The sequence below is a fragment of the Schistocerca cancellata genome, chromosome 5 (genome assembly GCF_023864275.1).
Source record: "Schistocerca cancellata isolate TAMUIC-IGC-003103 chromosome 5, iqSchCanc2.1, whole genome shotgun sequence".
Lineage (NCBI taxonomy): Eukaryota > Metazoa > Arthropoda > Insecta > Orthoptera > Acrididae > Schistocerca > Schistocerca cancellata.
The window spans coordinates 585,112,798-585,126,014 of record NC_064630.1 but is presented as its reverse complement, the minus strand read 5'-3'; the positions used below and the strand labels follow the sequence as shown (position 1 = coordinate 585,126,014).

Below are 13,217 nucleotides of genomic sequence, written 5' to 3'. Positions count from 1 at the left end.
GTTGTCAGACCCTGTGCACCTTCTACACCTATTTCCCTACCCTATCGCTCCTATCCCTGTGACTGTCCCTGCTGTAAGATTTACCCTGTGCTCCCTTCTACCACCACCTATAGCAGTCTTGTTGCCACTCCAATCTCTGCATTATTGTTTTCAGACCCTGTGCATCTTTACACCCATTTCCCTACCCTATGGCTCATACCGCTGTGACTGTCCCTGCTATAAGATATACCCTGTGCACCCTCCTACCAGCACCTGTACCAGTCCTATAAGAGGCAAAACATTTACTGTCGAAAGAAGATCCACCTGTGCAACAATACATGCAACATATAGCTGTTATGTAAACACATGAACACAAAAAAAGTTATCTATTACGATGAATGGCCATAGGTGGAGGGTGCATAGTGGCAGCATGCAATATCCTGTTCAGAACATTCTCTACAACATGACAGTTGTGATCTCGGTGCCTATTTCACAACATGTGCCATCAGGATTCTTCCCACAAACACCAGTTTCCAGAATTATGCAGGTGGAACTAAATTACAGCATGTCCTTGGTTCTTTCCACCCATCTTGCCTTAATTTACATTAATTTCTTCAGTATCAGCATTTATTCACACTAACTATAACTATCTTCACTCACTTCTGGTTTTCTATACCTTTCAATTTTTGACCTGTCAGTTCCCCTCCTGCCACCTCTATCACATGCATTGCACTTGGATTTCTGCTCCTATTAAATCATGTATGATATTTTGTCAGTAATCTCTGTCTTGCATGTTACCCTATCTTCCATCTCACATGGTGCAGTCTCCAACAATCAGTCGTTCCTTCTTGTCCTGTCTGGTAAGTCTCATGTGACATGAGGTTCTGGGCAACTTTTCCATCTCTCCTCATTTCCTACACTTTGCCAGTCAATTTCCTTCTCCCCTCTTCCTTTCCCTTCACACCTTCTGCCAGAACAAGAATCCACTGGCTCCAGAAACTTACAAATTTTAATATCTTCATATGTGTGTTCTCCAGCTGCCACTTGGTGAGTAGGTTTTTTAATCAATCCAATTACATTATGTTTTCAAAAGCTGCTTATTTTTGTTGATAAACTAATTACTAAATATATAAAAATCAGATCATTATGATTTCAATGAGTAATATGTGCACAATAATAGTGTAAGTAGAAATAGCAAGAAAAGTCATCATCTTAATAGATTTTTGCAGTGACATACTTTCTTTCCAGAGGCTGGATCAGTAATTCTGTCAGGTTTCACATCTTTCAATAGACAAACTGCAGTCATGACCACTCTTACTCCATCTGGGGGTTGCTTCATTCCCTTCAGATTTGTCATGTCAGATGGTTTTAGTGCATTCAATTTTTCATTTGCATCTGGAAACAATATAGGATTAGTAACAACTGCACAGACATACAGAGAAGTAAGGAAGCAGTTGCACAAAATTATCTTCAGCAGGCAATATCTTCCATATAAAATATGGTAGCCAAAAATATATACCCTGCCATCACTATGACAGCTAGAAAATTAAATTTCTGTTCATTTGCGTGTTTGAAATCATAGAACATATTGCTTACCTGTTTTCCAAATTAAGTTTCATCTCCACTATATTGGCTGTTCTGGTTATTTAATGGTTAGTATTTTGCTAGATACATTATAAAAGTTATTGTCACTTTTTTAGAACAAAGTGAATTATCTGAAAAGCTGTAAAGATTATTTGTATAAGAGTTATTTAAACAGGATATACTAGCTCTATAGAGTGTCATTCTATCAGAGCAATATATCTTTATGTTGCTCCACATTGTGACAGCAATAAGCATGTGTGATATTCTGTTATTTGCACAATAGCTCCTCACAGAGAAGAGGTCTCTGAGGTGGAGTAGGATGCTGTTCCCAACCTTGTGTTTTCTTTTCATGATCTGTCCCCCTCCATCCTTCTTTTTATGACACTTTGAGTAGAAATTTATGGATCTATCATTCCTTACCTATGTCCACATTACATAAACTCTTCTCAAATTTATGTTTGCTGTTTTGTTAAGACTATCTAACAACTCTTAAGGGTACAGTGTGTGAATGGAATTAAATATAACACTAACCCAAAAGAAACTATATTGGGACCATACTCTTAATTTGTAAATTTGTGTTATTGATGAGATTACCCTAAACAGGTATATTATAACTTTATGAACCTATTTTAAGAGTAAAAGTAATAATTTAATGAAGGTTGCATAATTCAAATTTCATAAATGAAAATTCTGTCAGCTTCACTAATGTGTGTTGTGAAAATAGATGATTGGGGTTAATATGTCTTTTGATGTTCATTAGTCATAATTCATTAAAAAGAATTATTGATATTATATTAATGATGAATGATATCAGGAAATACTGTTTGCCCTGTTTTTTATAGAAATTGCAAGGTCTTGGTATGGTTTGTAGTAAAAATTTGTAAAACTAGATGTTTTGAAGTAATGAAGTAGAATGTAAATCTGATGTCAAATTTGTAATTAAATAGAAAATTATTGCTATCATCTGACACTGATGTATTTTATAATAATAATGTATAATTAAGTCAACTGGAGCATTTATCACCATGAATGTATTTTATAATAATAATGTATAATTAAGTCAACTGGAGCATTTATCACCATGAATTATTTAAGCTGCCACTTAACCAATGTCCAGGCCAATATCTATCCATCAGTTGTATGAGTCAGTCTGTAGTACAGCTCAGAGAGTACTAATAAATGAGTCTGTGGTAAGAGACAGTCAGTTTGTAAATAGTATAGTCATCAGGTTAATTCATTGATCATCTGGCTACTTCTGACATGCTTGCCACATGCCAAGCTGAGTCATTAGTGGTCATTAGTCATTAGTAGCTAAAGCATCTACGTACACTACGTAGCCTTGGGTCTGGGTTAACTGAGTGGCCTACTTTGGCCTATGTAACATTTTTCTGGAGTATTTTCTGTGATGTTTCATTCTGTCAGTCTCAGATTTGTCTCCATCGAGATAGTTAATAGTCCTGAACACAGAATTAATAAGAAACTTAACAGTCTAATAAAATATTTAAAAAATATTACAGTTTTGAAACTGACTACACAGTTAAAAATGCCACTGATGTAGCTACCCAGACTAAAGCTGTACCTTTACCTACAGAAACAAAATTTGTCTCCTGTGATCTAGTCAATCTATTCCCTAACATGCTGATAATTGAAACCATTGACATTTTAAAAAAGGATGACCTCAAACACAAAAAACTGAAATAGCTGACACTAATGAAATTGTTGAGTTGCTGCACTTGATCTCATTTTTTGTAAATCACATAGAAAAACATTTCTTCGAAAAAAATTTTTATATGACTAGTAAGATTTAATATTAGAAGAGGTATGTAGATGATACTCTGGTTCTCTTAAATAACACAATTGCTGAAATCGAAAGCATACTTTCACAATTTAAAAATGTACATCCAAAAATTGTTTTCACTATGGAACATTAATTTTTTAAATTTGGTGATAAGAAATGATAACGACAGCCACAAATTTGGAATGTTTTGGAATAGAACCTGGACTGATGTCATAAGCCACAGCATTTTTTACCACTCAGAAATGCATAAGAAAGCCTTTTTTCATGGCATGACCAATAGAATCATTAAACAGCCATTAGAAGAAAACAAAATTACCAAGCAGTTATGTATACTGAAACATGTAGCAAGAAATAATAGGTATAACAGGTGCCGCTTGGTGAGTAGATATTTTATCTGCCCAGTTACATTACGTGATACTACTATAGCAGACAAAATGTATGCTACAAAATGACACAACAAAAGTAACAATACAGGTAAAGAAATAACACTAACAACAAAAACAGAACCAGAAAAAAAGAAATACAGTCTGAAAAAAAGAAATACATTGCTTTACCTTAACACGGTGCCATATCAGACAGAACAGCTGATAATTTATGTAAAACTAATGTACAAATCGGGTTCTGCGTAAACAATAAAGTAGGGGTATTAGTCAGACACATCTCCCACAAAACAAAACCATTTACACAATCAGGAGTCTAAAAATAAAAAATAAATAAAATAACAAAATAAATTAAAAAATGTGATGAATGTGACAATTTTGATGTGGGGCAAACTGATTTCTCCATCCATTTCAGACAGAAAACAAAAATAAATGAGAACTGCAAATCTTCATTTAGTGCAAATCTATGAAACTGCAATCATAATACCAGCTGCATCTAAAATTTACATTTACATAGAGTATGGAAAGGCAGATTAATGGAGATTCCAGAAGAAATTGAAATTTATATCTTCTTCAATGAACAACCACAATACATAATGAATGAACAGACCTCAAAAACAAAAATTTTGTTGATTGTTTTAGACACTTACACTAATGTTCTGTAGATGCATACTTGTAGTGTCAGCCTATCATAATATATCCAATCCACTGCAGTACATGAAATGGAATATTGACTAATATCACTGATTTGTCATTCTCTGGTGTGCATGTTATATCGTTATCTCTGCCTAACATAATCTTATAATTCAAAATCTTGAAAGTACAAGGGTTGGAACTTAAATAGTGGCAACTATTTATTCACAACCAGTACAAAAGAGTTACATGTTTGCACCTGTTACTGTCCTTCAAAGTAGTCACCAACATTGTGTAGAACCCATTGCCAGTGATGTGGAAGGTGTAGTATACCATTATCAGAGCCTGTTATGTTGATGGTGTGAAAGTAGTGGTCTAAAGTTATGGTGATTCTCATGTACGACTGTGATGGCATTATCCTAACACATTACATTCCTCCATGGCAGGCCGTCAGTGCACAGTATTACCATTCATTTTTGGAGCATCACCTTCCACCAGCTTTGCGAAAGAAGCAGGGACACTTTCTGCACAACCCTCCCATCATTTTGCATGACAATGCACGGCCGCATACAGTGCAAGCTGTGGCTGCTCTGTTCAGTCGATTGGACTGGGAAGTACTGTACCATCCACCATACTCCCCAGACTTAAGTCCTTGTCACTTTGATTTGATTCCAAAGATGAAGGACCCACTTTGGGGCATTTCCTTCAGAACTGTTCCAGATTCGACACGCATTAGATGGCTCCATTTGCACCATCAACAGAACAAGCTTTGCTAATGGTATACTATGCCTTCCACATCCCGGGCAACGGGTTCTACACAATGCTGGTGACGACTTTGAAGGACAGTAACAGGTGCAAACATGTAACTCTTTTGTATCGGTTGTGAATAAATAGTTGCCACTATTTAAGTTCCTACCCTCGTATATGAAGTCAACAAACACAGAATTGGTTGCTCATACTTTTAATTCCAGTTTACATTATTGTCATTACATTGTATAATTTTGTGTAGGTGTTTGAAAATGGCTTACACAAAAATTGCAATCATAAAAGAAAACACTTACAGCTGAAAGAAAGATGATATCATTTAAAAGATTTGTAGTATCTGTGCACCCAAGTTAAAAGAAAATAATAATTCAAAATGTTCATCCTTTCTGGGTGTTTTCTGGCACAATAATTCATCCACACACAGCCATGGATGACCAGGTTTGTGCCATCCTGGACAGTTTATGGAATTGTATGAAAATGGTATATTTTGTGTGCAGCTGCATAATGAAATTTGGAAGGCAATGAAAATCAAAATGTATGAATATTTTTTGTTGATATATCATAGCAGATGACTATTTATTATATTTGTCTGTCTATTGCAATGTACTTTGTATTTTTACTCTTGTGTACTAAGTAAACAAAGTAGACATCACAACGCTTCTAAGCTCTACAGTAATGAAAAGTAGCTCAGTGAAATTATGATGTCAGTGGCAGTGCTGCAAAATGGCTTGAGTGTTACATAACTAACCAGAAAAAAAAAAGGAGTCAGTCTTCATCTGACTGGGAGTTAATCACATATGGTGCTAATCACATGTGGTGTTCCTTAAGGTTCCATGTTGGGTCCATTGCTCTTTCTTGTGTACATTAGTGACCTCTCATCTGTTACATCACCAGAAGCTAAGTTTGTTTTGTTTGCAGATGATGCAAACACTGCAACAATAAGCAAGTCAAGTACAGATTTAGAAATGGCTGCTAATCAAATTTTCAGTGACATTAATAAATTGTTTAAAGCTAATTAACTGTCATTAAACTTTGAAAAGACCCACTATATGCAGTTAAGAACCTGTAAGAGATTTCCTTCCAGCATGTGTATAACATATGAAGACATGCAGATCGAAGAGATTGACAGAGTTAAATTTCTGGGATTACAACTCGATGATAAATTCAGTTGGGAAGGGCAAACCACAGAATTGCTGAAGCACCTAAACAAGTCTGTATTTGCAGTGAGAATGATGTCATATGTAGGAGATACAAATATTAAAAAACTTGCATATTTTGCTTACTTTTGTTCTATTATGACATACAGGATCATATTCTGGGATAACTCATCTAATGAAGCAAAAGTTTTTAGCGTGCAAAAGGGTGTAATAAGAATCATTTGGGGTATACATTCAAGAACATTTTGTTGAAACCTTTTCAAGGAAGTTTGTAGTCTAAACATTGTTTCTCAGTATATTTATTCCTTAATGAAATTTTTGCAAGTAATGTGTCTCGGTTTCCAACGAATAGCTCAATACATAGTATCAACACTAGGAAAAAGAACTATCTTCATAAAGACTTAAAATAATTTACCTTGGTACAAAAAATGGTCCAATATTCAAGAACACACATTTTCAATAAATTTCCGGCAACCATTAAGAAGTTGGTTTCTGATAAAGCGCGGTTTAAACAGAGTTCAAGATGGATAGGCAACTCCTGCTACTCTATAGATGAATATCTTAACAGGGACTGTTAGACAGCTTAAGTAAAAGTATCTGTTAGATTTAAGTTTTGACAGTTCTTGGTCACAACAGTCAAGATTAGGTATTTTGTGTATGATAAATTTACTAAAAGTGCATAACTATGTTTTGTTCTGACACTGTATTAATCCTGTAAATATTAGCAGTTCCAGCTTACTGTGGCATATTCACCTATTTTGACAATCTCCTGACAAATGATCAGGGTAGTGTTTTATGTTTTTTATGTTATATTTTCTGACATGTTCCACATCCACAAGAATCATCTCATTTTTGGGTCAATGGAACAAAAACAGGATCTAATCTGATCTAATCTGACCACCAGTATTAACACACACGGTCAAGTGTGCCTCTTTGGAAAGAATAGCCTTTGCCGTCTAGTCCACTGTTACTTTTGTATCTCATGCTATGTTTATAATCTGTGTAGAACAGCTGATAAACAATTTATGGCTTCTGTACTTCAGTATCATCTGTACTCACTGCTACATGTGACCCTTGACAAGTTTGTTTGTCCCATAAAACACACCACATGGTTTATCAATGAGACAATGGATACTGAACTGCATCAGAAGCTATTAGGGCATTTTGCCAATTTTGACCACATTTCCCACGATTGAATAGTACACAAAACTCTATGAAACCACTCAAGTACAAAAAAGTGAGTGTCAGTCACTAGAAACAACTTCCCAACAGTATTTTTGCACAGGATAGTGCCCCGTAGCAACATTCAATGCAACCTTCCACAGACCTGATTGAGTTTTCTTTGACAAAAGAACATGAGTGTTTTATATCCAGAGAACATGAGCTCAGTACTAGTATATGAGCACAAAGCAATGCCTTAGTCCTCCTACAGCAATGTCTGCTACCATTCTGAACATTCAGTTGATGAATCCAATTTTAGCAGGCAGTGACCAACAGGGGCACTGCCCTCTAGCAGCCAGACACATCACAACCAGCTGACAACAAACCCCCATGCACTGCCTACCTCTCAGAGTATGGACAGTGGCCAACAGACTGCACACAGCTGTTGGTTCCATGGACACCTTGGCACAGCCGCACATATGTGCGTTCTCTTTCCATATACGCAAACATCACCCGTAACCTTCACTAGGCATCAGACGTCACAATGCTGCTAAAGCACATTGCAGAACAACCAGTGTGAAACAAATGAGTTTGGTCCCATTGTCTGCCATCAGCAGTTGCTGACTCTGTTTACAAGACCAGCATGCAGCCAACATTTCCTGGTAGACTCTGGCTCTGAAATCACCACTATTCCAGTCCTCTATACTATTCAACCATCTATGGGCTAAATGTACCAAAGTAAATGATCAAAGAGAGAACAACTTTTATAGTGTTTGTAGTAGATTACTGTAGACTGGGTAATTGGTCAGAGGCTTTAGTGTAGCTTTGTCTTCTTTTAAAATTAAGTATCAGGAATAAATGATTTACACATAATTCATTGCTATCCTACGAAATGTGATTTGTATGGCCTATATGTATATATTTTCAACCAACTGGAATCGGAAAACACTGCTAAGCTCAGTTACAGTGCAGCCAAGTGTGACCTTAAAGTAATGTGGATGCATGTTTGGTGCAACAGACTAACTCCCTCCATGAGCAGCCCAGGCCATTTGCTCTTGATGGCCTCTAGGCTACAGTGTGTCTCACAGTACATCTCACTGTTAATGAGTTTCCTATGCTCAAGGAATTTGTTGAGTATCAGATCCCAGATGACAAAAAAATTGGTGAGGTTTACCTTGCCTGCTGAGGGAAAGTTTTTTGTGGGAAGTGATTATGCTGCAGTTGTGTCACTAGATGTCTCAATATATTATCCCAAAGTGGCATATGGAAATTTCAGCTGGTTAAGTTGTTATGACATTTAGTACCTTTCATTCGAACATTCCTTACATTATATCACACATTTAGTTTATATTTTACAACAAAAAATTCTACTCTTTCTTACTTGATAAAACAAGCTACATCTTTTAGAAATATTTGAGTTTTACAATTATTAAATCTGTAAATACATTTATCACTAAATAGCTTTTAACCTTTGTGTGTAATCATAAAAGATTTCTATGTGAATCAATGTAATACAAGACATTTGTATGTAAGTAACATAATGTAAATGAAAAAGATGTAAACATGTAGAAACATATTTTGACTCTTTGCACATGAGTGCATCTACATGTGCTAAAGGACATTTGGAACATTTACCCAAAATAAAAATTAAATAGCAATGAAAGTGAGATAAATCCTTTAAAATTTGAAATCTGATTTATTTATTTATTTAGCGACTGTATTATCAAATTCATGATGATAATATACCTTCAAGAAATGGTGTTGCTTCACTCATTATTTCATCACAATTATCTTGCAGCCCTTTGGTAACTTCTCTCTGTTTCTCAGTAATATCTCGTTGCTTTTCAACTTTCTTAGTTTGAGCAGCATGTTGCTTTTGTGTATAAATAATGTTTAGCTTCGTTTGTTCCAATTTTTTTGTGGTGTCAGCTAGTTGTGAACGCAAGTCCATGAGATTATCTAACAGCTTTTGGACCTATGGAGTTAAAAGCAAATTTATATTTGAACATTTCATAATATTCAAAACCAATTTTAAGTAGTCAAATAATGAGATGAGATAACCATACCAACACTGAAACAATTCACATATCATGAAATAAATCGGGTTATGAAGTTGCCTGTGGAGGAATCTTACATCTACATCTACATGATTACTCTACAATTCACAATTATGTGCATAGCAGATGGTTCATTGAACCACCTTTGAACTATTTCTCTGTGGTTTCGCTCTCAAACAGTGCACAGGAAAAACAAGCACTTAAATCTTTCTATGCAAGCTCTGATTTCTCTTATTTTAGCATGATGACCATTCTCATTATGCAGGTAGGAGCCAACAGAATATTTTCCAAGTGAAGTTATTTGTAACTGTGATCCCCAAGTATTTAGTTGTATTTTTATGACCTTTAGATTTGTTTGCTTTGTCAAGTAACTGAAATTTAACAGATTTCTTTTAGTACTCAAGTGGATAACTTTACACTTTACATTATTTCAGGTCAATTGTCACTTTTTGCACTGTGCAGATTTCTTGTCTAAATCATTTTGCACTTGGTTTTAATTGTTTGATGACTTTACATGACAGTAAATCACAGCATCCTCTGTAAACAATCTAAGTGGGCTGTTCAGATTGTCTCCTATGTCTTTTATGTAGTCTCCTATGTCTTTTATGTAGATCAGGAACAGCAGAGGGCCTATAACACTTCCTTGGGGAATGCCAGATATTACTTCCATTTTACTCAATGACTTTTTGTCAATTACTATGAACTATGATGTATGGATCAAGAACTCATGAAAACAGTTGCACAATTGAAATGATACTCTATAGGCACACAGTCTGATTAGAAGACCCTTGTGAGGAACTGTGTCAAAAAAGCCTTCTGGAAATCTAAAAATATGGAATCAATTTGACAACCCGTGTCAATAGCACTCGTTACATCATGAGAATAGAGAGCTAGTTGTGCTTCACAAGAACAATTTTTCCTAAATCCATGCTGACTATTAGTCAATAAATCATTTTCTTTGAGATAATTCATTATGTTCAAACACAGAATATGTTCCAAAACCCTACTTTAAATTGACATTAGTGAAATAGGTCTGTAATTCAGCCACTGAATGCAAAACAGGGTGTCAAAGGGAGGCTGGTTTTGTTTCTAGTGAACATATTCAGTTATTTTCCCTCAATAAGATGTGTAAATCTATCTACTATTTTGGAGTAATATTCCGATCAGAGAAATTTATGACCTGCTAACAGAAAAAATGTATGTTTAAAGATTACAGTCAGTACCAAATATGTTTTGTCCTGTAAAGTCCAACCAGAAAATAAGCAATAAGCAAATTTTGTTTTACTTTTTGTTCATGGAGTCATCAGTAAGATGACTTTTGCAAATGCCTTACAAGTGAGTTTTAGATTTACAAATATTAGGAATCATAATGATCAATTATACTTTTAAAGATTGTTGAACTTGACTGTAATTAAACATAAATATTTTTAAGAAGCATGACCAATTTCAGGGCATTATGACCATTTTCAACTGAGTATGCTCATTTTAGTACAGCATTGGATTTGTCGGTAACATGTCACCAATGCTCTGTGAGGCCATGCTCTGTAGGTGATAGGCAGTGATGTAGAATTTTGTCAACACTATAGAGTTCACAAAGTTTGGTAAACAATGAGGACTCAAATTGGTGGCCCTGGTCAGTAGTAATGGAGGAGCAACTAGAATTCTTACTTCAGTTGGTCCTCCATTGACAAAAGCATGAGTGATTGTGTTAGCTATGATATCAGTTAGTTGGTTAGCTTTTACCCACCTCGTAACTCAGTCGTCTAGTGAAAGTATACCGTAAGCCATCAGAGAGAGGCAGTGGGCCAATGATGTTGATGGGTATTTGATGCAGGCATCCTTTTGGATTGGCAAATGTTCCTAATGGGCGCAGTATATGGATGCTGACTTTACTCTGCTTGCAAGGGACACAAGCATGCTTCCATTTGCGGCAGTCACTATTGACCCCCAGACAGATGAATTGTTCAGTGACCAATTTGGTAGTGGCTTTGATGCCACAGTGGACTAGGTTGTGTAGTGAAGCAAACACTGCCTGTCAAAGAGGTGGGGGTGCTACTGGACTAAAGATACCAGTCAAGATGTCATACACAATAGAAGTGGGAGAAACAGGTAGGAGGTGAGGCTTGAGAGTCAATGAGCAATTCATGGCTTTGAGCATGTCTGCCAGCTTGGTGCCATTGGTTTGTAGGCTTGCCAATTCATCCATGGCGGTAGGGGATGTCATAATGTTCACCCTGGACAGATAATCAGCAACCACACTGTCAGAGCCACATATATAGAATTCCTTGAATACTGGCAGATTAGGTCTGTGTGGTGCAGGTGGCACAAGAGGGGGTGGGGGTGGGGTGGGGGGGTGGGGGGGTAGGGTTGTTTGTCCTTGCCAGAACTGCAAATGGTGTCAGCAAGTGGATTGTGATTGGTACAGATGGTGAACTCACACGCCTTGATATCCTCACAGAAGTATTTGACCACTTCCTACAAAAAAGGAATTCATGGTTGAATATTGATCATTTACACTAGGTGTGTGAGAGTTTCTTGAAAGAGAATCTCAGAGGTTCAGTGGTGTCACTGACCTATTGTTGCAGCACCACACCCATGGATGTATCTGTCATTTTGTGGTTTTTGAGATGCGGGCATTGGGTATCGGATCAGATAGTGTACGGCTCAAGTGAGTGCAGACTTAAAGTTGTCAAAGGCTTGAAGCATTTTATCTATCCATGGCTTTTTTCTCACACTAAAGGTGTTTTTTTCCAATCAGAGTATCAGTGAGAGGATTTCATATGGAGGCAGCATGGGCAAATGTCAACAGTAGAAGTTAATAATGACTAGGAATCTATGCAGCTCTTCATAGTCCAAGGGTAGAGGGAGGTTATGAATAAATTCAGTGAGGCTGGGTGTTTATCAGATACCTACAGCTGATATGGTATGGCCAAGGAAAGTCACACTGTTGATGCTGCACTGGGATTTACCACATGTGATTTCGACATCATTGTAACAAAGTGTGTCCATGACTTTAGTGAGGTGCTGTTAGGGTTCCTCAACAATGGATGAAAATATTAGAATGTCATCCAGGTATACATATGCAAATGGAAGTTAAACAGTATTGAATCAATAAACTATTGACATGTCGGAGTAGTGTTTTTGAGGCCCCACAAAATGAAATGGTATTCAAGCATTCCAAAAGGGTGATTATGACAGTGGTAGGAATGTCACCTTTGCACATAGGTATTTGTTGATAGGCCCTCCAGTTATCAAGCATGATAAACACTTGTGCACCAATAAGCAGTTGAGGGTAGTCCTGAATAGAGGGAATGGATTATTGTCAATCATAGTGTGGGTGTTGAGGACTCTGTAATCCCGACAGACATGCAACAATCCATCTTTCTTTTGAACAAAGTGAATGGGGAATGACAAATTACTATCTAATTGGTGAATGATGTCTGCATATAACAGCTCACTGCCTATAGCCTTAGTATGGGGAAGATCTTTGCGTTGAGGTGTCAAGCCTTGTGTCAAATGTAATATTGATCTTGTGACTAGTACCATTAGTAGTACTAGCTACCAGGGTGTCATATGGGTCCACTTGATTAACGACACTGTCTGTTCAAAAAGGCAGATTGCACTATACAGAAAAATTGGGAGGCAAAATGACACTGACCTGAGACACTTGAGCAAAAGGTGGCACTGCAGACGTGGAGAGTGG

The 13,217-nt window shown here is 36.6% G+C and overlaps 1 protein-coding gene across 1 annotated transcript in view; it reads right to left on the bottom strand.

The window, feature by feature from the left end:
• LOC126188699 (dynein axonemal heavy chain 7-like) overlaps positions 1-13,217 on the bottom strand; it is a 337,765-nt gene that overhangs the window by 158,390 nt on the left and 166,158 nt on the right. Inside the window, exons 10-11 of the mRNA XM_049930307.1 lie at positions 9,204-9,432; positions 1,217-1,374 (exon numbers count right to left, since the gene is read on the bottom strand). Of these exons, the coding sequence (XP_049786264.1) occupies positions 1,217-1,374; positions 9,204-9,432 (387 nt within the window). The remainder of the gene's footprint in view (positions 1-1,216; positions 1,375-9,203; positions 9,433-13,217) is intronic.